This window comes from Hyaena hyaena, unplaced genomic scaffold (assembly GCF_003009895.1).
Source record: "Hyaena hyaena isolate Hyena2069 unplaced genomic scaffold, ASM300989v1 scaffold_20, whole genome shotgun sequence".
NCBI classification, from domain to species: Eukaryota; Metazoa; Chordata; class Mammalia; order Carnivora; family Hyaenidae; genus Hyaena; species Hyaena hyaena.
The window spans coordinates 1,294,548-1,320,862 of record NW_024080652.1 but is presented as its reverse complement, the minus strand read 5'-3'; the positions used below and the strand labels follow the sequence as shown (position 1 = coordinate 1,320,862).

Genomic DNA, 26,315 nt, shown 5'->3' with positions numbered 1-26,315 from the left:
GGTGGAGGGTGTGGGGCCAGGGCCTTAGGAAGGAGGGCCTGGGGTGGCCAAGCCAGCGGTGGTGGGGAGATGTAGGTGTGCAGGGGGGCCAGCCCCAGGGCCGTGGGAGGGAGAGGCCAGGGCCAGATGCCCCTCCCTTGCAGGGACCCCGCTTCCCTGGGAGAAAGGGGCTCTGTTGGACCCAGGCTGGCGCTGGGCGAGAGGGCCCAGATACGGCAAGGGGGGACCCGTGGCCTTGGTGGCAAGAATCCTGGCACCAGCCACGGACAGGCGCTTTCTGTGGGTGGGGCGCCAGGATCCAGCCTTTTCTGGAGAGTTCAAACAGCATGGTTCATACATGCACTCAAAGTGCTCACTCGCTCTGAATTTGGGAGCACACCGGGGTGGGCAGGGAGGCCCGTGCAGCCGTCCGTGCGTCCGCTCTGGGCCCAGAGGCTGGCTTGCCTCCGATTCTGACTCACCTGCGAACCCAACTGGCCACCCACCCCCTGGCTCCCCACTCACACAGCTTATGGCCTGTGCACAAACACCTGGATGCACACATCAGGCACACAGCCCTGCCCAGCCCAGCCCTGCAGTTTCTAGCCCGGTGTGGGAGGTTCACCTGGTCCCTGGGCTGGCATCAGCTGCCACTCGCGCTCTCAACGGCCACTCCTGTGGTGACCCTACCTGTAACCCCAGCCCCAACTCAAGGCCAAAATCAGTAAAAACCACCCTAAACAGCACATAAAAGGAACCCCAATCCCTCCCTCCCCAAATCCCACAGTAAAAACCTAGTACAAGTATTTGAGTTTTCCCTTTGTAGATTTTTTTTTTAGTAGACATAGTCTCTTTTTCATTTTACAGCAAACATTGCAAATATAGAAATATTTTTCTGAACGATAGGATGATAGCTTACAGGGGGCACGGGGCCGGAGCACACGCTCGCGGCCCACACCCCTTCCAGCCGCCCCTCCCAGCCACCCCCCCCCCCCCCCCCCCCCCCCCCCCCCCCCCCCAGCCATCCCCAGGCACGGCCTTCCCCACACCCTCGTGCCCTGCGGGGCTCCAGGCAGGTCCTGGCGGGCCGCCAGCGTTCGCTCTGCCTCTCCTTGGTGGCCTCTGGAGTCAGCAGCCAAGAGACGGACTGAGGAGAGAGCCCACAGCAAACCACAGACAGAGGCGGTCGTGGGAGGTGCCGGGTGGCTGAGCCGGCCACACCCCCACGTCTGGTGTTTTATGTCTTTTTAAGAGAACTTTACTTTTATTATTTTTTCTTAAAAAAGGGAAGAAAGTAAAGACGGACAGGAAGATAAAGAAGGCAGAGAAGCCTCAAAGAGGAAAGATAATGAAAAAAATTCCCCTCCCCTACCCCCAGACACAGTTTTCTGAAGTCCCTTGTGTGTGTGTCTGTGTGCATGTGTGTCTATGTACATGTGTGTCTGCATGTAGTGTGCACATGTGGTGCATGTGTGTCTAAGTGTGCGCGCATGTGTGCATGTGTCTATGTACATGTGTGCATGTGCGTGCACGTGTGTACTGTGTGTGCATGTGTGCATGTCTATGTACGTATGTGCATGTGCGTGTCTGTGTGCACATGTGTGTGGCGCTGCATGGGAGACTCTGGGTTACAAAGAGCTGCAGTGGGTCTTGTGTCCTTTTTGGTCCCGTGGAGGCGCAAGTCCGGGCGGGGGGCGGGGCGGCCCCAGGGCTCAGGACTTGTGCTGGGCCGACACGCCCTTCCAGTAGTCCAGGATGTCGTGCAGGTCCTCGTCTTTGGCGAACTGCACCTTCTTGCGCAGGGCGTGGCCGGCGGCCATGAACTCCTCGTGGTCCTTGTGGCGCCGGCGGCCGAGTCTGAAGCGCTCCCAGATGCTCTGGGAGGCCCTGCAGGTGTACTCAGGGCTGGAGGAGTAGCTCAGGTTGTGGTACTGTGGGGACAGCTGCGAGTAGGCCAGGTCGCGGGGCCGCGACCGGGTCAGTGGCTCCAGGATGGACGCCTTGCGGCCGCCCAGGCTGTCATGGGGTGGGGGTGGGGGGGGTGCGGGTGGCTCAGCGGGGTGGGAGCCGGGGTATGAGTGCCGGTGCTCGCCGTAGTGGCGGCCCTTCTCGGCCTCGGCACGCAGCACGGCGGCCGCAGGCGTCACAGTGAGGATGGCGTCGGGCGCTGGGGAGCTCTTCTCAATGTACTTGGCCTCGGCAGACGCGGCCTTGTGTGAGCCAGTGGCCTCAGCGCGGAAGGCCCGCGGGCTGCGCACGGAGCCACCAGTCGAGACGCCGGCGCGTGGGGGCCCGGGAGCCGCCTCCACACTGTGGTGCCGCTGCAGGCCGTGGCTGAAGGCGTCCTTGTAGACAGGGGCCAGGAAGCCGTGCTTGGCGGCCAGGGGCTCCGACAGCAGCACCAGCTGCGGCTCGGCCGTGGACACGGCTCCGGACTTGCCGCCCTGGAAGGAGGTGGCCTCAGACTTGAGTGCGTCGATGCAGTTGTTGATGATCTGGTTGACCTTGTCCACCTCCTTGGCAATGGTGGAGATCTCGGCCACGGAGCTCTGGCTGTCAGGGCCGGGCCGGCCCAGCTCACAGTCCCTGCGCTCAGCCTGCTCACCCGTGCGCACCTCCATGTAGTTGCCCTTGCTGGCCTTGGGCGTGTCGGCGCTCTCGGCCAGCTTGTACTGCTCCACGTCGCTGGCAGCCGTTGGCAGGTATGGGATGCGGGTCACAGCCTCGGGGCCCAGCAGTGGGCCCTGGGACAGTGGGGCCAGGCCAGGCGCCTCCATCTCGGGTCCATACTTGAGCTCGATGATGGTCTTCTTGAGGCCACCGGCTGCGGCCGCCTTCTTGTGCTTCTCATCCTGTCGCCGCCGCCGGCGCAGGCAGTAGTAAACGGCACCGAGCACCACCACCATGCCAAAAAGGCAGCCCAGGATGGTCATGATGTAGTGGGTGGCCGTGGATGGGCTGGGCACGGGGCCCGGCGGGCTGGGCGGCCGGGGCAGGCAGATGGTGAGGCAGGTGTGGTTGTGGTGCAGCCCCGAGCTGGTAGACACCACGCAGTAGGTGTAGTTGGTGAGCGCATGCAGGTTGCTCAGGCGGACCTCCTCCTGGGGCTTGGTCAGCCGGGACACGGTGGATGAGCGGCTGTTGTTGAAGTGCTCCAGCGTGTACATGCGGGTGAATGGGCTGGGCAGCTGCACCGTGATGGTGGCCGAGTTCTGCGTCAGCTGCTTGACCTTCATGAGTGGCCGGCCCTCGGCCTGGGGGGCCAGTGTGGGCAAGGCCACCAGCGGCGTGGTGCCGTCTCCAGAGAAGCACTCCTCATCGGCACAGGGCGCCTCGCTGGGCTCCGGCGGCGGTGGTGGGGGGGGCGGGGAGCGGCCGGGCGGCGGGCGGCCGGGCGGCGGGTGGGGCTCGTCCACGTAGGAGCCATCAGTGCACACGGACTGCAGCTTGCCGAGAATGCTGCGGTGGCCGTGGCGGCCCTGGCCCAGGAGAAAGTAGCCGGAGTAGAGTGGTGGCGATTCGCACTGCATGCGGTCGTAGGCATGCGTGGCGTTGGAGAAGGCAGCCAGCCAGCGCAGGAAGCCCAGGAGCTCACACGAGCAATAGAAGGGGTTGCTGTACAGCTCACACACGGACAGCCTGGCCAGGCCCGCGAAGGTGGCACCGTGCAGCCGCTGGATGCGGTTCATGGACAGGTCGATGTTGACGATGTTGGGGCACTCCCAGAAGGCGCTGGGTGTGACCACCTCGATGAGGTTGGCCTGCAGGTACAGGTACTCGAGCTTGCCCAGGCCGCGCAGCACGCCCTCCGTCAAGTTGCGCAGGCGGTTGTAGCCGAGCTGCAGCACCTGCAGGTTGAACTGGCCGGCGAAGGCGCCGTCCTCAATGTAGGCGATCTCGTTCTTGGTGAGGTTGAGGTACGTGAGGTTGCCAAAGCGGCTGAGTGCGGCGTACTGCACGCCGCGGATGCGGTTCTCATTCAGCCGCAGGTCCACGATGGTGCTGTTGATCTGCTGCGGGATGGCCTCATACGGCGGCTGGTTCTGGCTGCAGATGGCCAGCCACACGAAGCCCTTGTCGCCCTCGATCAGCCAGCAGTCGCCACGGGCCAGCCCGCCCGCATGCAGCAGGGTGGCGGCCGCCACGCATACCCACAGCGCACCCCACCAGCACCTGGCCATGGGGACTGCCGTCGCGGGAGCCCCTGCTCCGCCTGCCCAGGGGGACCTGGTGGGAGGCTGGGCGCCAGCCCCTGGAGGGATAAGGATGGGGGTGGGGGCGGGAGGGGAGGCTGCCTGTGTTCTCAGGGGTGTCCTGTCCCAGACCGCATGGTGGCGCCACGTGTGCACTCCCTCACTGCCGGAGAGCCCGGGTCATCCACCTGCGTCCTGCTGAGGTTGCGGCCGCCTCCCCCATTGGCCTGGGTGTCCCGACAGCTCCACGGTCCTGTGGCAAGAGAGAAGAGAGAGCAGTCAGGAGAGGCCGTGTGCCATGGCCGCAGGAGGCCCAGGGGTCAGATGTGGCCCCGTGCCAGGCTTGGCTGAGCCGCCAGGTAAAACAAGGAGGTGCATTTGGGGAGCAACGAGAAGCATCCCCAGTTCTGAGCTTCCCACACCTCCCCACCCTGTACCCGCTTGGCCAGGCTCAAAGTTAGGGTGGCCCCGGAGAATCAAGAACCCTGTGCTTGGCTCAGTTCCACCCTCGTGACAGAGAGAAGACAGGGACATTCTCCCCTGAGGAACCAGCCACAGCACTCACAGCCGCCTGCAGGGGGTGCTCTGAGCCCTGGCCCCAGGGGCCTGAGCTGGCAGGGCACAAATCCTTCCAGAGCCCGCAGGTCCCCTCCGGCTCCCCCCCAGGGAGATGCAGGGAGGCAGCCAGCACCACCCAGACACCCAGAATAGCTAAGTTCCGAGGCTAAGCCCTCCTGAGGTGGGCCCAGGCACATCAGAGCCCCTCCGGTCCTCCAGATTAGCCAGCTGGAACTTTCTGCCTGGCTCTGGGGACCTAAGTCTGTCACCACCCTGTGTGGGAAGATCCTGGCAGAAAGGCCCGGAAGGAGGGAGTGACTCTGCCAAGAACCCCCAAGCCCCCTCCTCAGACTCAGGCAAGGACCGACCCCTCCCACCTCCACCAACCAGCTCCCAAGGCACGACGTGGTGTGACGTGGCTGTGCCTCCAGACCCTGCGCTTCCCCAGGATGGGGCTTCACCCTGTCTCCGGCAGGGACACTGGACATGGTCCCCGCCCGCAGGACGACCTCCGGTCTGTGGGCGTCCCTCACCCGCCCCTCGTATTTCTCCTGCAGGACAGACGAATGGGTATGTGTTTCCTTGTTAATACTTGGATTTACAGCCGGCCTCAGTAACGGCTCTGTGGCCTGGCCGGTGGCCAGCTGAGTGTATTTCACTGATATTGACGTTTGCAACTAGTCTGCACTGAGGCAGTTTAAATTAGGAGAAAAAAATATAATGATGTGAAATGGATTTTCCTTCCCTTTGGAAACTTCATAAAGAACAGTTCTGATCTGACTCCTGGGGAAGAGTTATTTCTGATTTGCAGACGGGGTGGGACCCGAGGACAGGTCCTGGGGGGCCGAGGTGGAGCCCATCCCTGGTTTGGCCCTGTGGCTGTGTGACACCCTGCAAACCAGTGGGCCTCTCTGGGCTGAATTGGAAATGGCTTCAGGGTCCTGGCAGGCCATGTAATCCTCCTTTGGGGAGGGAGACTATCAGGGGTCGCTGGGGTCCCTGTGTGGTCTGGCCTGTGACCTCCAACGTGCCACCCCACAGGGACCCCCTGGAGCATGTCCCCATCATGCAGTGGTGGCCTGCCTGTGCGGGCCACCCCTCCACCAGGGGACCCACCCCCCTGACCTGCAAGTGCATTGGAGGCACAGGGTGGTGGGGGGTGGTGGCAGAGGGGGACGCGTGCTTCAGCGTGGCTCCCACCTCGGGAAGCAGGTAGGTGCGTAGGCCTGTCTAGGAAGTGTGGCGCCTCAGCAATGCTGATTGTAATCACCTTTAATCTCTTGCTCAAAATAACCCAAAGTCAAGTTAAGGAGGATTACAGGGCCTGAAGAAGCCTTATCGCAGGCAGGCGCCTGGGGAGGAGGGACAGGGTCCCCCAGGGGACCAGGCTCTCCCTGCCCCCCTCTCAGGGGTGCCTGGGGGCCTGGAGAGCTGCGCGCAGACGTGGGTCTGTGTGCGTGTGGGGCTTGTACACAGGCTCCCACATGCGTGTGCTGCGCTCTGTCCTATGTCCAGGCGTGCACGTGCCAGGGTCAGTTATACACACACAGGCGCGCGCATTGGGACTCACGTTATGGCATGTCCATGTGGACATGACCCCGTGGAAGTGTGCGCACACGTGTGCCGGGACCCAAGAGGCTGGCCCTGCCTTTACCACCACCACCATTGCAGCCTAAAGATCTGCCACCTTGTGAGTGGCGAGTGTTCTGGGCACCAGTCTCGCCTCCCCTGTGCACTCCCCACACTCTGAAGCCTCCTCCATCAGGCTGGCCTATGTGATGAGGGGGGCAGGGCCCTGGGGGGGGGCATGTCCCCCCTGCCCTGGAGCCTGTGGGGGATGGGGCATCCTCTCCCACCCCACCTGGCCTCAGGTGCACGGACATGCTAGGAGTGGGCTGTGGCCTTGGTGGCCGGTCCCCTTGGCCCCTTTCATAGCTCCCGGGACCTGGCCTCAGAGGAACCCCAACAATCTTCTGCACGACTCACTCTGCAGATGGGAAACTGAGGCCAAAGCCATGTGGTGAGCAGCCCCATCCTCCTCCCTGGGGCTGGGGGATGGGCATCAGCTCCAGCAAGTGCCTGGTGCCCCAGGGAGACCTCTTGGCTGCAGGGACTGAGCTCCCCGGGGAGGAGGTAACCCCAGGCTGAGGGGGCAGGATGCCGCCCATGGGCCTCTGGAAGTGGCCTGAGTGACCTTTCTAGAAGAGTCCTGCTGGGCTCCCACGCCATCCCCAGGAATGCCTTTTCTCCTGGGACTCATGTGTTTGTCCATTAAGCATCTGTGATGGGCCCATCACTGCTCCTGCCTTCACCCCTAATTTCTCACATACACACCTGTCCTCTGCGCCCGGCAAGTGACTCAAATAAATGTAACCAGGACACCTGCTGAGGGTCTGCCCAGCTGGTGGAGTGTGCAGACCTGTGTCACACCAGCCCCCACTGGTCACCTGCCCCCTTGTCCCTGACATGCAGCACAGGCCAGTACCCCCGCACCCCCAAGATCCTCTGCTGGGCTGCCTCCTCCCACAGCATCAGCACCCCTCCCTCCCCACCCTCCCTGCCAGCTGAAGGTGCCACGGAACTTTCTCTGTGCTGTCCAACTGGCCCACCCTGGCCACATGTGGCTGCTGGGTGTTAGAAATGTGACTAGTGGCTGTCATACCGAACAGCATAGTTCTAGAAACTTCCATAGAAACAACTTGACCTGAGTATCCTCCAGCCACTGCTCCGTCTCCTTCCCCTCCACAGCTGATGTTCTTGAAAGAGCCACCAGTGTTTTCTTTCCCCAAATCCTCACCTTCTTGGGCTTCCTCGGCTGGAAAGTGGGAGCCGTCCCCACACTCCGCCGTGCCCCGCGTCACTGGGGCCACACCGCCCGAGCCTCCTCTGAGCTGCTCGTGCTGACCCGTCCAGTGGGACCAGAGATGCACACATTTGATGTCCTCACTTTGCAAAACTCCAACCTGATGCCCAGCGGTTTTCCCATAGGCACTCCTGACCTGGACAGACAGACACTCTGAGCACACTGCCCAGGGCGCTTGTTGGACACCCAGATTCGTCAGGATGGCCCCTCAGAGGCCCCATGACTATGACCCCACACCCCAGAGGAAGAGGCGGGCCAGAGACACCATAGGGCAGACCCAGGCTCGAGTCTGGCCCTGCCGGGGTCACTGCTCAGCTTGCTTGTGTCCTCAGTCAGTGGGCGTGGACTCTGGGGACAGCCTGGGGCCTCCTCGTGTCACAGCTGGTAGGGAGCGGGGCACCCCCGCATCGACCAGACACCTCCCAGATCCAGTCATTGTTCTAAGTGGTTGGGGTCCATTTCCACACACGTCTGTGTGCAAATGGCTGTGTGTGTCCAAGCACCTATAAGTGCTTCCACACCCATTTGCACACTTGTGTGCTTGTCCTGCACGGGTGTGTTCACATGTACTTGTGGGGTGACGGTGTCCTTGGGGCCGGGGGTCACTGAGGCAGGCGGCCTGCAATCACTAGAGACCTGGGGGGCAGCAGTGGAGAGATGGTACGGCCCAGAAAGGGGCCTCCGCCCCCCCACCATCAGCACCATGACAGCAGCGACGTGTCACTTTCAGAACCATCACGTCATTAAGCCATGTCATGGTGCTACAAGGTGACAGGGACATGGTGGCCCAGGAGAAAGGACTTGCCAAGGAGCCTCACCTAGTTAGGAGGCACAAGCCACCTGTGCCACTCAGCCACCAACTCCATAGCCACCTGTCGAGGGTCCGCCCAATGCTCCCGGGGCCCCCGCACCAGGACAGCCTCGCCTCCCAAGGACGGCAGGGTGGCCAGCATTCCCGGGGGCATCACGGAAGCCAGAGACTAGAGACTTGGGGGGCTGGGTTCCACCGGAAATGTGCCAGCTGCCCGGCTGCTCTGGAGGCTGGGAAGGGGTGAGGGGGTACCCTGGGGGACCCCACCATTGACTTCTGGTGAAGAGCCCTGGTCGGCGCACCCCGAGCGGGCAAACTCACATGGGAGGGAGCTGGGGGGCTGCAGGCGGGGGCCTGTCCTGCATGAGAAGGCGCTGGTGGGGAGGTGGGAGGGAGCAAGCATGGAAAGGGCTGTGGGGAGGAAAGCTTCCTGCCCAATGGGCAGAGGGCAGGTCTCTTGGCAGCTCCGCGTGGGGCCCAAACCCCAGAACCTGCAGGAGCTATCAGACATGAGCAGAGTTGATGCGCGTGCACATCTGGTCCACCCCCGCCTCTCTGGTTACGACTGGGCAGCAGCAGAGCCCTGGCGTCACATCCCCATCCTGCACCCACTCCCTTCCTCCCCAGCAGGGGGGATGCACCAGGCACAGGGCACTTAGGGACAGTCCGGGCCCTGAGGCAGTCATGAGCCAGTGGGGGACCTGCAGGGAATGTGACAGGGGCCTGAGTGGTGGCAGGAAGTTGCTGTGAAACTGTAGCCCATCAGACAAGGCTTCCACAATGGGATGCTGTTTGATGGGTCCTAGCAGATGTGTAGGAGTTTGTTAGGGAAAGAGGAGGATAACGGGTATCCAAGGCAGAGAGGGTGGAGGCACAGAGCACGTGTGCTCAGAGAACAGTCCCCTCCGGGGGAGTAGGCAGTGACAGGCAGGCGAGACCATGGCAGGGACGGGGTGGCAGGCGTCCCCGGGACCAGAGAGGAGGGGCCGAGCAGCAGGACACCCTCATGCGCGCTGCCCCCTGTGGAGATCCAGTGTGCTGCCTGGGGGGCATGGAGAAAGGCCGGGAGGCTGGCACTACGTCTGTTCTGTCACATCAGCCCTGCAGCGTGTTGCCACTAATGAACTAAAGAAATATGGTGGTTCCAGGCTTTTAAACTTCTTACGAGCGGATTTGCATAATCGCACAGCCACGCTGGGACAGGGACACATCTGTCCAAAAATATCCTTCCCCTCCTCAGTCACTGATGCCGACGCGAGGCCAGCGCAGGCCCGGGGCTTGTGCTGAAGTGGAAACCAGTGGCCTGTCCACATCCGGACGGAAACGGGCCGAGGGCCAGGCGCACGGGGAGGCGGGGAGATGGGTGGAAAGTCAGAGATCAATAAGTTTTTACCGCTCCAATGTTTGGCCGATAGATCATGTTTACTGCTAATGTCTGTCTCCCTCTGCGGCCTGGCCCTGCTGCAGAGCCCCCAGGGCCGCGACAGGCACCTTGGCCAGTACAGCCCCAGGCCGACTACACCACAGGGCCCGGGGCCAGCGGAGCCTATGTGGGGCCGGCCCGCCTGCCTGAAGGGGGCACAGAACCGCCTCGGGCTTCAGATTCCTAGGCGGGGACATGAATGTTGGGGCTGCCAAGCTCTGGCTGTGTGATCTGGGGCAAGTCACTTAACATCTCTGGGCCTGTTTCCTCCTCTGTCCAGGGGAGCCCACCAGGGGAGCTCCCTCGCAGCATGCCAGCAAGGACTACATGACCAGATCCCCTGAACTTCCAGCACAGTCCCTGGTGAAGGCACGCTCCATAAATGCTCGTTTGCTTCCCCGGAGGCCCCTGAGCCGCAGGTGACTGGTGGAAGTGAATGCATGTCTTGGGCAGCGTGGTTGGGCCTGGCAGGCCAGCTCGACAGGCTTTGTGGGTTTTTTTTACTTCAGCGAGCCCCCGCCCTGGTGCCCACACCACAGGGGACCCGTGAAGGCCGTCCCCAGGCTCCTCACCCACTCACCACCCGCTGCTGCTTCCTACTTATCTGAGGCGGCTGGCCCTGGGAGGCGGCTGGCACCGGCTCCCAGGGCAGGCGGTCCAGCGCTGCTGACTCAGCAGACCTGGATCCTCAGGACTTGGCCACCGGGTCGGCTGGCAGCCCCCGACCTCCGCCGCCCCAGCCCTGTCCTCTGTGAGGCGGGTTGGTAGGCACACACCCAAGAGACCGCCGCCTGCGTCCTGCCCTCCACCTGCAAGGATGCATAGGGTGCCGGCGAAGTTCGAGAGGTGGGGCCTGCCGAGTGACCATGGGCGGTCCACGGGAGTCCTGAGCCCCAGGGGACTCACCCTGCCTGGCCAGGGTCTGGGATGAGCAGGAAGTGTGCAAACAGAGGTAATCTCTTATTTCCTCCAGGACCCCGCATGTAGCGAGCACCTCCTGTATACGGAGCCACTCCTCCGATGTCCAGAGAGACAGAGGATGGTATCATCCCAATACAACACGGAAACAGGCCCCAAAGGAAAGCCAGCAGCTGAGATTCTCCGGAGGAAGGACATCCAAACACAGCCTCAGCGTCCGCCACCCCACTCATTAAAAATACAGATTCTGACCACAACTCCTGCCACGGCGCTGGCCTGGGAAGGTGGGCTAGGGGTGCCTGTTGTGGCAGACACCGCGGGAAGGGCTCTGGGCAGGGCTGGGGGCTGGATGACGGCTCCGGGCCCCGCAGCTCCAGACTGCTCTGGAGTTAATTAGGGACCCAAACATTTAATGGTCTGGTGTGCTTCCACTGGGCATCTTTTTAAATTAAAAAACATGATGTACGGCACTGCTGGAGGGAGAAATCACTTTGCAATGGTTTCCTGCTCAGGCGCTGGCAGGGAGCGGGGAGAAGGGTGGCTTGGCTGGCTGGCCTCCAGGAATGGTAGACGATGCATGACCCTCTCCAGGAACACCGGTTCCCCGCCTCCCCCCCCACCCCCCAGCCTCCGGGAAGCATGTCACTTACTCCAGGCAAGGGTCTGGGTGTCCAAAGGACACTTGGCACTGTTCCCCACACAGCCTCCTAACCCTGGCAGCCAGGAAGTTCTATCTTTAGTCTGACCTGAATCTCTCCAGTTGTTTTGAGGGATGGCTGCCTTGAGACTGAACTTGGAGATTTGCTGGTTCTGCTCTTCCCAGCTGGACCAAGACCTCCAGGAGCCCTAAACTCCGGGGGCCCCTTCAGAGCCGGGGATTCCGTGCCTGTTCTGAGCTCCTGTGGAGGCGGGACGTCCATGCAGAATGCTGGAAGGGGGGGCTCTGGGGACATGGCTCCCTCTCCCCACATGCCGCCGGCCAGGGCCACACCCACAGATGTGATGACCACGGCCAAGCCCGCTCACCCGCTGGCCTCGCGTGTACGGGTCCTGCCTCAAGCCCCCGTTGCTATGATTCTTTAATCAGAGCACAGCTCCTGGCCACTATTAATTGTACTAAAGATTTTGGGCATGGTTTTTGAGCAGAGGTTATAAATTAGCAATTAACCCCCAAATGTTCTAATAAGGGTAATTTGATACCGAGCAAAGTCCGGTGTCAGAAGTATCAGTGACACAACACGGGCTGGGCCGGAGCAGGGCGCGTCCTGGGCGCAAGGGCTGACCGTGCTGCCCGCTGAGCCTCAGTGAGGGCCACGCTGGGGGGGGCATGGCTGCTCTGGTGAGGGGGGCCCGGGGAGACTCCAGAACGAGGTGCGCAATGGCCAGCATGGTCCCCCAGCGGCCAGGGTGTCCCCACGCCGGAACACAGGGCTCTCTCCTCTCCATTTCTGGAGAGTTGCATCACAACACCTGGGATCCCGACAAAACCCTGCCAGCCAAGTGATTACCTTCAGCCTGCCCGGCCTTCTCGGGGCCGCTAGTCATTCCAGAACATCTGTTACTCCAGTGCCACGGCCATCACCACCAGGCCCTAGGCCTCTCTCGGACAGCTGTCAGGAGGCTGGGGTATTCCGGAGGCCAAGGAGCCCCGCCTCGCTCCGTCCGGGCTGGGAGGACAAGACCCCCATCCCTACTTCAGCCCCGTCCAAGCTCGTGTCCCAGGAAAGAGGCTTCTGGAAGGGAAGCCAGCAGCACGGGCAGGCCTGGGCCCACAGACTCCTGTTTGTCATTTGTGTCATTAAATCTGTACACACGGCTTCCTCTGCTTTGCAGCCAAGGGGCCTCCAAGCCATCCTAGGAGCAGACCTCACCTCTACCTGCTAACATCTTACAGTCTGAACTTGTCCATTTAACTTTCAACCGACCTGGAAGGTATTTCGCTAGTATAAAGAGGTAAAATCAATCCCCTGCCCCCACCAAGAGGCAAGGACTTTGTCGTGACATGTGCCGCATAATCTATTCCCTCAGCTGGCTCCTGATGCACCATCCCCCACACCCACTGCAGTGCGCTTCCCACGGGTACGTCGCGTCAAGCCTGTCCTCCTCCCGCAACCCCACATGGCTCCCCAGCTCCCTCGAGAGAGGCCACGTTGTGCTGACGGCCCCTGCCTACCTCTCACCGCCCCCACCTTGCCCTGTAAGGCGACGGTCAACCTGCATCTCTTACACTTTCTCTAAGGCGCGGTTTCCCCACTGGGGACGTAGCCCCCTCCCTGCGCGTCACCAGTCCGTCCCCCAGTGCTCTGTGTTCAGACCCCTGCCTGGGGCTGCAGTCTCCCCTTGAAATCCCAAAGCTGCCTCACTCTGCTCCTGTGCTGTGAAGCTCTGACTTCCGGTCTGTCCCTGCCCATCAGTCAGACCGGAGGCTGAAGCTGCTTGTATGTCCTTTCCAGGCATGGACTAGAGGGCCCGCGAAGATAGGCCACAGTCACCTGTGAAGGAGGGCAGCCACGTGCGTGGCTTTCCTGGGACGGTCTCTGTTTATGCCTGTTGCTCTGGTGCCATTATTAACAGACCCTCTTTCACTTGCCCAAGCGTTCCTGCTAGGTGCAAGGCCACCAACTGAGGAGGCCTCGGTCTGGAGACTATTCTGTCCCCTCTCGTGACCCTGTTAAATCCTTGCAGCGCTGTAACAAGCTTCTGTATCTAGGATGGAACCCCTCCCTTCTCTCTCTCCACGTTCCAGGCCCCTCGCTCTGAGTGCATATCTTTCCAGGTGAACTTTTAGAATGACTTCAAAACACGCTGCCAGGGCGTGGACGGGACCACATGGAGTCTACAAATACTTCGGGAGAGCCTTCGGAATCGTAATATTCCAGCTCAGCCTGCCCCACAACGCCTGCATTCCCCGTGGTCTCTCAGGAAAACTTTACAGACTTCTTAATAACGATCTTAAGTCTTTCTTGTACATTTATTCCTGGGAATCCTGGGGGGGAGGGTGGTTTCTATTGTACAATGTGAGCGGGGACCATTTATTCCACCATGTTTTCTGACTAGTGGCTCCTGGTGGAGATGAGAATCACTGGCTTGTATGTGTTTGTTTTACATCCAGCCCCATACCTCTGTCGAGTTCTCAAACTATTGCTTCCGTGGGTTCTGGTGGCTTCCTTGGGTTTCAGATCAGACTGCCTGCAAATAACTGTACTCCCTTCCTGTAGACACTCCGTTCAATTCTGTTTCATGTCTTATTGCTATGTCTAGCATTTCCAGACAGTGATCAAGGACGCTGTTCACTTTTTTTAATAAAAGTTTCTGAACAGGATCATGAAAAAAATCTCATTATTTAGAATGATGGTGGCCAGGGAGAGACACCTACTCTTTACTGTGATGAAAAAGCATCCTTTCTATTCTGGTTTTAGCAGTTAATTTAAAGCCAGAAAGGAGCATGAGGTTTGATCAGATATGTCCCATCATTTATCAAGGTGGCATTGTGGCCAACCTGTCGACATTCTGTATTATATTAATAGATTTCCCTAATATTAAGCCATCATCGAGTTCTTTTGACAAATACTACATAATCATGGCAGATTATCTAATATTCCGGGGAATTAGATTCACTTGTGTCTTACTGAAAATTTCTGATCCAGTCTTTATGAGCTAGACCCGCGTGGGGTCTCATTTTCTGTTCCACCTTTGCCCCCTGGGGTCAGGGACCATTCTCGCTTCTGCCAGGGGTGATTTCCTGCAGACGGTGATGGCCAGCTCAGTCAAGAAATGCTTTCGACGGAGACCTCCCAGGTCCATGAGCTCGGGGCCCTACCATGGCAGGGGGGCTCCAGGAAGCTGTGTAGGGAAATACCACGAACCACGCTGTCAAGTGAATGGTCATTTTCTCAAGTGAACGTCCCCCCTGGTTCATCTTTTGTGCATTCCAGAGTCTCCTGACTCAGGGCTGCTCAGAGAAGCCTCTGCTGTTGTAACTTACGACAGCTGGGAAGGCATCGTATTTGGTGAATTCCAGGCTGGCCTCTGGGAGACCCCAGCTCCCTCGGATGACATTAGGATTGTGAAAGCACCCTCGCAGGGCGTCTGGACCTACGTTCCTAGTCACCCACGTGTGGACAGATGGACATCAGTCAGGTGTCGGAGCACAGGGAGGACAAAGCCCACAGAGGCCCAATCCCTCTCCGAATGTCCGCTCTAATGGACAGAAAGACGGAACTGCCACACAAGTGAGGGTTTGGGCCAGCGGCTCTGACAGGAAGGATGTTCCCGAAAAGACGGTGACTTCTGCTCGCCGTGTCAGGACGTGGTCTGTCACTGCCCCCCTCTAGTCTGGGTGGCCCTAACACCACGCAGGTTGACTGCACTGGTGGCAGTGGAGCCGTGTCTGTCCCGGCCACGGCCCTCAGCCACCTTGGAGGCAATACTTGCGTGTGTCAGACGCAGCCACCACTGACGAAAAGCCACTTCCCTGACACCACCTGCTGCAGAAGCTCAAGGTGTGGGGGACGGTCTTGGGGTGCCTTCTAGAAAGAGTGCCTGGCTAGGGCATGAAGGCCAGCCACCCAGCCCGGCCCTCCCTGGATGCCTGCCCTGCAAAGCCATGAGGTTCGGGGTGGCTCGTCACATGGCCACAGGTAACACCACACCCGCGAGCCTCTCCTGCCCCATCTGTCCGGGCAGCTCCTTGCCCACAGAACCTGGGGGCATCTCCGAAAACAGCAGCCGGGCGGGCAGGACCCTTCACCAGAGGTGGGGCTCTCAAGGCGTGAGCCATCCCCCACCAAATCCCTTAGACTCAGCCTACATCCTTTCTCCTCTGGGAAGTGGGAACAATCAGCTGATCTCCTAGGTTCACCGAGGGATCTGCACAGGAGAACAGGGCCCATTTACACCCGGCTGTGCTCGACGGGGGGCCATGTAGGGCTTCAGCTGTCACCAGGATGTGGGGACATGGGGACGGGTTTGCGCCAAGTCCGAGCTTTGCAACCAGGCCTGTGGCTCCTGAGTGTGGGGGTGGCATCTTTCCTGGGGGGCATGGGCCGCGACCAGCCCCCAGCTGCCCCTCCACTCCCCCTGCCATCGCTCAGAGTCCATAAAAAATCAATCTAATGACACAGCAAACATTAATTATAGCTCCAAGACCAGAAGAGGGATTGATCTGGAAGGGGCTGGCTCTGCTGTTAGTCACCAAGACGCTCTGCCAGAGACCAGACCAGAGCCTGTCCCCCAACATGGGGGTGGGGGTGGGGACAGAGAGTGGAGGCCACCAGAAGTCCAGCCTGGGGCCAGGCCACTGGGATCTGGGTCCTGCGCCACCTCCCTCAGGTTTTCTGGCCCCAAACCCAGCCTGCAAGGGGGTGGAGCTCCCTTCAGACTCCCCCCTTCCTCCCCCACCAGCAGCATGGAGGGAAGGCCCATTCTGGGCGCACACAGGACAAGGGGCTGAGGGCGAGTATTCCTGGGTCCTAGTCAGACGGCATCAGGGGAGGGCACAGTCAGCAAGATGAGTGACAGAAGCAGAGGAAGCCCCATCAGGAGCTGGGGAGCCAGCCTGCGAGGGACACAGATGTGCTGTACGAACGTGCAGAACGTGTCCAGCGTCCCTTGAGGGGGCAGCCCAGCCGGCTTGAGGGCCCATCACCAGCACTGGGGCGGCCAGGCTCCTGGTCCATCCAAGTCTGCCCTGGCGGCCGGTCCCCCATTCTGGGTGGGGAGCAGAGGCTCTGTTCCCCTCGACGCCAACCCCACCCCACCAGTCTGGATTCTGGAGGTGCTCAGGGACCCTCCCTGTGCAACCCTGGACTATAGGTCATCTCAGATGGGGGGGGGGGACTTCTACAGCAACCCCACCCCAAGTCCCTGAGGTCCAGGGGCGCTAGAGCCCCCTGCGTGGGCCCACAGACAGCTCTGGGCAGACTTTCCTCTGAGCGTGCAGGGGGCTGGGGGCCGGGGCCTGGAGCCCCCCGCCATGGGCCCGGGGACAGCTCTGGGCGGGCCTTCCTCTGAGCATGCAGGGGGCTGTACGGTGCTTCCCAGCTTATGTCTGAGCGAGAAGACCAGCGTGGTCCATATGCCACTGTTATAGAGCTCCTCAGGGAGGCTTCAAAGGGCCAAGGTGAGTAAAAGCTGGAGGCATTGCGGGCAGGGGGCTGGGCGGCCTCAGGCAGAGAGGAAGACATCCCCAGAGCCCACGGGCACCCCCCTGGGTCCCCATCTGGGCAGCGGGCAGCGGCCAGACCAGCGGATGGGAGGGCGGCCTGGGGTGGGGGTGGGGAGGAGGCATCCCCAGTGCGACCCCTCTGCAGCATCCTCCCACCTCCCCAGCCACACTTCACACACACACACAGCCGCATGGTGCACAGGCGTCTAATTATTGTCGCACGGCGGGCAGGAGTCCACCAGTGCAGCAGCTGGACGACACTCAATTCCCCGCGTAATTGACAATGCTGGAAACCGCCCAAGTGAGGTGTGAGGACTCGCTCCCCTCACAAGTCTACCCTCCAGCTCTGAGCGAGCGCATCAGGGAGAGAGCGGCCCCGCCACAGTTCACACCGCCGCCTCCCCCACACCGCCTGCCGCCTGGCTTCGGCTCCAGGCCTCCGTCTGTCTGCCGGCCATCTGTCCATCTGTCACCTGAGCTGCCCCGGCCACCGGCCTCACCGCTGCACGCTGAGGATGCCGCTTCCCTCCTGGCACCATGTCCCTGCCTTGCCGCCAGGCCCCACCCGTGCCAAGACCCCAGGACGCTGCAGGTGGGATTCCAGGCTGGGTGGCCTCCCTCTGGCTCTGGGAGTCACCGCCCCACTCCCTGGGCTGCCTGCTGGATGCTGGGGTGCAGGTAGCACCTGCCGCCCACATCTCCTCCCCGAAGGCTCCTGGAGGACAGTCTGACATTCATGGGCACAGGGCCTCCCACGGGGCTGAGGCCAGTTATCACATGCACTCAAGACAGGGCAGCGTGGGTGGCAGAAGGCCAGCGGGCACGACAGGAGACACAGAGCACATCCAAGGGCCAGGGGCACGCACAGGGCTGCCTGGGGTGGTCTGCTCTGTCCTCCCTGGTGTGAGCAGCAGTCTGGATGAACTCTGGGAGCCTGCAGGAAGGGGACACGTGCTGGAAGCCAGGGCCAGGACCCAAGCATTCCCTCCAGCTCGAATAATGGGTCACATCCACCTCAACCAACTACACAGGACAAAAACATGCCAGGGAAGGGGGCAGCAGAGAAGCATGGCTCCACACCACCCCCAGGGAGAAGAATGTGGCAAGAGTAGGTTGAACCAGTAGATGTGGCCACCTAAGAAGGTAACTGTGGCTGACTTAACAGATATATAGCAGGTAGAATAGAGGAGGTGATAATCCATCTCTACACAGCACCGCTCAGTCCGTGTTCAGAGAGGTCCCAACATAAACCACAGGGCCTTTCTGGGAAACACCAAGGCACATTCACACAAAGGCAGAGGTGCACAGACCCTAGGAGCCAAATTCCCGTGCCCGGCGTGTACCTCGCGTGGCCATGAGAGGCACCCACGGATGCGCAGATTAGAGTGTGGCACAGTGTGTACACAGCAGAGCACTATGTGGCAGTGAGGAGGGCGAGCCATGACCCTTGCCCTCGGCACAATGCCCCTACAGGTGTGCCGACGAGACCGAGTCAGTCTTCCAAATGCCTGCCGCGCTGGCCACGTCCAGAAGCGCTAAACTGCACCAGACCGTGGATTTGCAGGGGGGCCACACCAGTGGAGAAAACGTGTCCAAGCTGGTGTGAGAATCACCACTGCCAACTGCAGCAAAGGCCTCACTGCCTCTCAAGGCAGGGGCGCGGGACGAAGCCGTTCTGGAGACACTCGGGGAGGGGGGTTCAGCTGCGTGAAAAGGTGTCCTTAATACCACAGAGCCGCACACTCACAAATGGGGGAGGTGGCGAGTTTTGCATGGTGTGTATTTACCACAGTGAGGAGTTTAGAAAGAGAGGGGAGAGGGTCGAAGAGGGGCACAGGAGGGCCTCAGCGGGGCTTGGACACAGGCCTCCTCACTCCTTCATAGGACTTCTCTGGGCCTCTGGCAGTGTGTGTGGATTAATATTAAGCCGGAAGGGATGGCATTCAGGTATTCATGGTATTATTCTTCACACCTTTAGCTGTATTACATATTTTATAATTAGTGAAATATTTATTAGAGATTTCTTAAATATTTGAGACACCTTAAATATTTCATAATACATTTTTAATGTTTTGGAAGGAGCCAGCTGCTGCATACGACTGAGCTCCCCATCACCAGAGGTGTGCAAGGAGAGGCAGGGTGTCGGAGAGGGCACCGCCCCTGGCAAGGGGTTCCCCCAAACCAGATTCACCAGTGAGCTTTCACAAAAGAGACTTCCAGAACCCAGCTCCATGCCTCATTCAGGTTTAGGGTCGAGCCCAGGTGTCTGCATTGTTTAAAGTGCCCTCTTCCCTGGCTGGGACACTGTTCTGGTTCACGCTTTGTCTTCTCTGGCCCTGAGGACAGGCCCAGGCCACTTGGGCCCCATGCAGCTCGGCCAATCCCCAGGGCTGAGGGCCACAGGCACCAAGCAGAGGGTGAGACGTACCACATGGAGGCAACGTTTGACAGCCTGAACTTGGCCGGTGCATCAAGCTGATGGATGGCCCAGATGCTCTAGCCTTTCCTCATCTGGACGACACTTGCATGGTGGACCCAGGAGCACACGGGGTTGGCTCTACAGCAAGGTGCCTGAGGAACCACATCGACAGAACCTCCCAACTTTGGCCTCGGCCTTGTAAGGGCTTGTGCTCGGGCCCAGAGAAGGAAAGGCGTTTTCCCTGGGTCATGCAGCAAGGTTGTGGTACAACCAGGCAAGGACCTTATTCTCCTGACCCATCTCCAGAGGGCTCCCTCATCCCCACCCTGAGGCCCTGGGGCTGTGCCTCAGCCCGGGGGCAGGGGGGGGCGGGGGCTGGTGAGTGCCCTGTGGCCAGTTCCCTTCCACCTGCCCCTCCGCTACCCAGCAGGGCACAGGGGCTGAGGGCTTGGGCTCTGCAGACAGACATGCTGCCTGCCCGGTGTGGGTCCCAGGCGAGCCACTAACTCTGTGCCTCTGCCTCCCTGTGGGGACTCATGCTGCCTGCGGGCCTGGGTCTCAGTTACAGTCGGGCCAGATACCTGCTACCCCATGGCTGGTGTCACAGGTGCCAACGTGCCTGTAATTAAACGACATTAGACACAGGAAGGAGCAGATCATCGCACACTGGACTTGTTCTGTAGGTGAGGAAACTGAGGCCAGGCTGGGGCCCAGACCCAGGAGAGTGGCTGTGGGCAGCCTCTGGGCCGCCGGCGGAAGCGAGGCTCCTTTTGGGGTTAACTCGGAATTTGGTCGTGGCTACTTTCTATAGTAATGAAGTGATGTTCGCGTCACGTAGTAAAAAGTAGCCATAGCAGCCTCTGCTGGAGGAGAGAGACCCACAGGGAGGGCAGCTCCGGAGAGAAGGGGATCCGGCCCAGGAGGGAGAGGTGGTCTCCAGGGCTCCCAAGGCCCTGGGGCAGGAAGGGGCCTCAGGACCACAGCCCCAGGCTGCCAGGGTCCTGCACACAATGCTGGGACAAAGGGGCATCTGGTCTCCCACTTGCCGCCACCCGGAGGGCTGGGCTCCTGCAAATAGCTGCCGGCTGCCCGCTCCTTTCCGCCAGGAACCTGAATGAATGCTCAGGTCCCTGGGGAGCTCTCTGCTGAGCCCTCGTGGGGGGAGGAGGGGGTGCTGAAGCAGGCTGGACCTGGGCCTGTTGCCGCTGCAGGAAGCTGGACAGACCTCCTGCCACATGGACCTGACTGAGCTGCAAAGCCTCTGGGGAAACCAAAAGCAGGGAGAGGAAGCCCGTGGCCCAAGCTGGAGAATCTGGCCCCCCTGCCTGGTGCCGCCTTCCTTGTCCCAGCAGAGATGACGGGCAGAGTCCTGGGCTCTGTCCCAGCCGGGCCAGGGTCCAAGGATGCGCGTTTCCTCCAAATGAGGAAGCAGGTGGGGGGTGGGGTTGAGAAGAACCGGGGTCCACCGGCGACAGGATCACAAGGAACACGTGCTGGGGCACTGTCAGCTGGGCTGGGCAAGAGGAGCCCAGGGCATGCAGGGCAGGGTCCAGAGCAGAGACAGGGGTGCCCAGGGCCTGCGGGGCGAGGCCGCAGGAGCCACTGGCCTCCCCAGGGATCCATTTCTTGCCCGACCACAGTGCTTGTCACCCCACCTTCGGAGCCGAGTCCTCTGGGCCCTGCCAAGTCCTTGGTTTTCAAGAAGACCCTGCAGGTGCATCAGCCACTCTTGGAAAAGGGAGTCCTTGCAGGCCACCGTGATGTCAGTGGCCCCGTGTTCTGCTGGCCCCCGGGGTAACTCCGCACATGCCACTTTCTGACTCCTGACCTCTGTCCCACATGGAGGGGACTGCAGCTCTGCCCTGCCTCCCCCCTTAAAGGCCACAAACAGCGACTGAGGCCCTGCCACGTGCCAGATGCTGGGCTGACCAACACAGACAACCCAACTCAATCAGTATGAGTGCCAGCCGGGAACCCAACCTGTCTTTGGGTTCAAGAGGGCTTCCCTAGAAAGGTAACATTTCTGCAGAGACTTGGACAAAGAGAGATGTAACCATGCAAAGGCACCTGGTGAGCAGGATAGGGGGAGATAGGGCATGCGAGGGACCAAGGAGGCCAGGGGAGATGGAACCTGGAGCGGGGTGGGTGACAAGACCCCAGTAGGTGCAGAGCCACTGGGAGCCTTCATCTCACCCCAGAATCTCTACCGAAGACAAGATCTCATCTGAAGGGTAATAGGGAGCCACCGAAGGGTTAGTAGAGATGAGCTATGACCATTCTGGCTGTTGCACGAGAACAGGGGCTATGCAGGAAATCAAGAGGAGGCATCCACAGTCATTGCAGGAGAGGTGACAGTGTTCTGGACCAGACAGCAGGGAAGGGGGGAAGGGAGGGATGTGGATGGAGCCAGCAGATGCGGATTACACCCGGTGACCCAGGAAGAGTCTAGAATGTTTGCAGCAGCACCAATCTCGACAGCCCCAAACTGGACATTACCTGAAGGCCCACTGACAAGTGGATGGCAACGCCCCAGGGGCACACCCATGGCTGAACGCTGCCGTACGGCAATGAAGATGAGCAAACCATACAACAGGCCAAGTGAACGTTGCAGACGACAGTGCACAGACTGTTTATACCACTTTCCAAAATGGGCAAAAACAACGTGGTTCGAAGGCTAGTGGTCACCCCTGGGGGCAGTGACTCGGAAGGGGTCGTGGGGGGGGCCTCCGCAGAGCCGCTGATGCTGTCGGTTGGCCCTGGTGCTGGGGACATGGGTGTGTCCGCTTCATACAAATTTACTGAGCTGAAGACACGTCTGGTGTGTGCCCTCTCCTGTCTGTACACCACACACCAGCAAGAGATTCAAAGGGAGAAAGGAGGTACTCGGAACATGAGACCAACGTACCATGAATTTCTGTGTGATGGTAAAGGAATAGCAGGGAGGCAGTGCGGCAGATGCAAGGGCGGAGGCATGACGGGTCAGTGTGATCAGAGCCACGCCAAGGTTGGGGGGGTCTGTGTCCAGGACAAGGGGAGAGGCCCCAGAGCCTGTGCTGGGCAGAGGGCTGAGCACTGCCTGCATAGGGCCGCGGCTGGCCCCCAGGCAAGGGAGTGGACACAGCATGAGGAGAGGGGCAGCAACGCTAGGGGCACCCGAGAGGAGGAGAGTCTGGAGGTAGGAGTTCAGATGCCAAGGGCAGAGACAGAAGGTGGGGTCCACGACCCTGAGCCCTGTGTCTGTGGGAGCCCTCTGAGATGAGGAAGCTGTAGTGGTTGTGGGATCTTACTGACGGGTGGGGTCATGACGAATCCTTGTGTGCCTCAGGTGGGTCCCTACTGCACTAGCACCAGCCGTGACACACAGAGCTGTCTGCAAAGGGCTCAGAAAGCCCAAGGTGGGGTGAGTGGGGGCAAGAGTGGATGCACAGGGCAGGGGCTGGCGGGGCTTGGGGAGGGGAGCCATCTCCGAGCGACGGGCATCTTCATGGACGTGTGTGCCCAAGCTGGACCCTGGATGCGGAAGGGAGCACCAGAGGGGGTGGGGGCTGCTTGACCCAGACTTGGCCCTGCTGGTGGGGAGGGCGGCCCCTGGGGTGTAGAGAGTAAGACCGGGCAGCACGGCGCATGCTGACACCGCGCAGGAGGTCAGGACCCTGGACAGCTCTGGGACTACCCGTGGTGCTCTGGAAGGCAAAAATAGGGACAGCCAATCCTCACCAGCCTCTGGGCCATTCCACCCTCAGAGCCTCTGAAACACAGGCTCACAGGGGCTGAAATGCTCAGGAGGAGAAACGAAAACATGGCCAAGGCTCCGCTGTCCAGGGAGTAGCTGTGTCATTGACATGTCCTGGGCCCTCTGTGTCCCCAGCCAGAAAACGGGCGAGATGGGGAATGAGAGATGCTTCTCTCTGCCCCTCTGCTCCTCCTCTGAGCCCTGCATGCATTCACGGTCCTGCCCGGGGGGGAGGGGGGGTGTCAGCACCCACATGAGCTACGAAGCCTAGGCTTCAGGAACTCCCCAACTCCCTTGCACCCCCTCCCTGTGGGGAGCACACAGTAGGACTGCAGCATATACTCCCCTCCCCCCCCACCCCCTGCCACTGGAGTCTCAGAGCATCAGCTGGTGAGTCTGAAGGAGCCACCTGCTGACATGCACACGGCACTTCAGGGCCAGGTGCCAAGCAGCCAGGCTGCAGACATCGCGTGTACAGGGGGAAGGCCAGCCAGAGCAGCTCGGGCCAAGCAGGCAGTACCCCAAGTAGCCTCCTCTACATCAGAACAGTGTCACTTCTGCAAGTGAGAGTCGGACCCCTTGTCCACCTGCAGACCCTAGGCAGTCACTCGGGGTACTGATACTAGACGGTCCAGTAGTGCAGGTGCTACAGGTACTAGACAGAAGGTCTGCACAGAGTAGGTGCTTAGGAAGGGGGTCCCCCTGCCCCCACCCCGTGCACAGAGTAGGTGCTCAGGAAGAGGGTCCTCTTCTCCCAACCCCCCATGCACAGAGTGGGTGCTCAGGGAGTCCGCCTCCCACCCCCATCCACCCCTCCTGCACCTCCTGGCAGAGAAAGCTCTCCAGAGCTCTGGGCCACGTCCCTCCGTATCAAATCATTACTATGGAAAAGAGTCCTCCCGGCTCCAAGGCCCCACGCCTGCCGCCTTCTCCCTGCCCCCTCCTACCCTCCCTGCAGCTCCCTCCTCTCCCTCCACCCCCACCCCACGGCTGTACCTCCCCACACACCCCTGACCCACATCCCAGGCTGGATTCACCGTTCACAGTTCACCGGGTGGGGCTGAGCATGCGGAGGGGAGGGGACAGTAGGGCAGGACAACCACACGCACAGGGGCCCCCAGGGTCATGGGGACAGACATGCACAGAGATGCTTACACACGCAAGTGCAGGAGACAGGAGAGGGGAGGATGGAAGAGGCACATGGGGGGAGGGTGCTGCCTTGGTGCCTCTCGTTCACGTGATCAGAGAGCCCCATGAGCGGCTGCTACTGACCCCACTGAATAAAGAACACAGAGAGGTTAAGTGACTCGCCCCTGACTGCACAGCCAGTTAGCAACAGAACCCACATTTAAATCTGGGTCTGTAGTGGGTCCGGCACTGGAGGAAAGAAGAGGGGTCAGAGGCCAGAGGCAGGAGTAAGGTCTGTGGGAGAGGAGGCAAGAAGCAGCTCAGGCTGAAGGCCCTGCATGTGATGGGGACGGGCACAGCGGGACAGGCAGCAGGAGCCAGGAGCTCTGGACTGAAGGCAAAGGGGTCCCCAGGGCCTGGGAGCTAGAGAGAGGCCAGAGGCAGACGGCACCCAAGGCCCCCTCCTCCTGCTACTTCAATTCAGGAACCGCGGGATACACATTCCATGGAAAACGAGAAGACAGCTTCAAGCCCCCACCAGCTGAGGAGACAGAAAAGCCAAGGAGGAGCTTTGGGAAGGCCAGAGGGGGAACAGGGCCCCAGGGACCCCAAGGGGGCTGTGAGGGAGGGGCTGCCCCCCCAGGCAGCCTGGAGGTAGGCAGATTGAACCTGGACCCCCTCCTGCCCCCCACAGGTGGTGACGGCAGCCTGGGTCTTCTGGGATGGGAAGTGGGGGCCAAGGCAGGGTCCACCCAGTGCTGGGCTCGCTGCAGGCAGCCGGAGCCAGGTGTGGGGGCGAGGAGTTGGGGGAGGCCCCAGGCAAGGGAGGGAGGCCCCAGGAGGGTGTCCGGGGATAGGGCTATGACTCTTCCCACAGATGCCAGCATGTGACCTCACGAACCCCACAAGAGCAGGGGTCTACTGCCTGGGAAACAGTAGGTACTGAGTACATATGCAGCAAATGGGTGAACTATCTGGCCATAACACCCATAACGCGGTACAGACATAGTGGGCAAGAACACTAGCTCCAGTGCCCACAGCGATCTCCCTGATAACAAGGAACTGACTTAGCCACCATATTCCTTTCCCTTCACCACAACCCCTTTTCTTCCCTGGGATGCAGATACAATGGCTAGAGGTGCTGCCGCCACCATGAGGCCATGAGGACAAATGCTAAGAATGGCAGAGAAGGCGGCTACATAGAGCCTAGATGACTGACATCTTCCTTGGACTGTACACCACCCCCGCAGCCACCCTATTTACATGAGAAAAACGAACTCCCTAGCGGGGTTCAACAGTCAGGTCTCTGTCTTGTATAGCCAGACTGAATCCCTAGCTGATAAAGCAAAAAATAGTGCTGAATACTTTTATTAAAAAGTTACTTTCAATTTCATTCTTTTCAGTGCTTCTGATTACATCAAAAAGCAAGTCTCAGATTAGGGCTGGTAAGTTTTGAACACCTCTGCACACTTGCTGTTCTCCCTTTTTAATAAAGCAATAGCAGGCCTTGGGCTCCGAGCCTCCCCTGGGCTACAGCATATCCAACTAGAATTTAATAACATTGTTTTGTTTCCACTGAATTTATTTTTATGATTATGAATTCTATTTATGGCAAAGGAGGCTTGTTTTCCATTTGTAGTAGTGCTATAAAACTTCCCTTTTAAATAAATGTATTTAAGTTTTTTTAAAAGTGAATTTACTTAAAGAAAAACAGTAAGAACACAGAGGGAACGTGGGGGCATTTGGGCGACTTACTGCCCAGCCCCTCACTTTGTGCTTCTGCTGCTGGGGACAGTCTACCCCTGGGCATGGTGGAGGAGGCCTGGAAGGTTAGGGCCAGCCCTCCTGAAGCAGGATAGGGGCCGAGTCTGTCATCTGCCCAGCCGGGGCAGGGGGTGGGTGGCTGGACCGACTCCCTGGCGCTGGGAATCTCAAGGCAAAGCCTCAGAGTCGTGGGTGGGGCGGTCAGGCGAAGAGCAGTGGGCAGCGGCTTGAAGCGGTCCTGGTAACCAAGCCACTAACTCAAAGTCCCAGGCTCCTTGCAGCTCGCCTCGCGAGGGCTGACTTCAAAAGCAGGGGCTCCGCAGTGGGAGTGACCTTTTGCTAATTAGCTCGGGCTGTTTG

The 26,315-nt window shown here is 60.2% G+C and overlaps 1 protein-coding gene across 2 annotated transcripts in view; it reads right to left on the bottom strand.

Annotated features, from left to right (window-relative positions):
• Window positions 1-1,691: 1,691 nt before the first annotated feature.
• The window catches only part of ELFN1 (extracellular leucine rich repeat and fibronectin type III domain containing 1), a 64,470-nt gene continuing 39,846 nt past the window's right edge, over window positions 1,692-26,315 (bottom strand). For both annotated transcript variants that reach the window (XM_039225993.1, XM_039225994.1), the window contains one exon: window positions 1,692-4,425. In XM_039225993.1, the coding sequence (XP_039081924.1) occupies window positions 1,692-4,160 (2,469 nt within the window). In that variant the 5' untranslated portion in view covers window positions 4,161-4,425. The remainder of the gene's footprint in view (window positions 4,426-26,315) is intronic.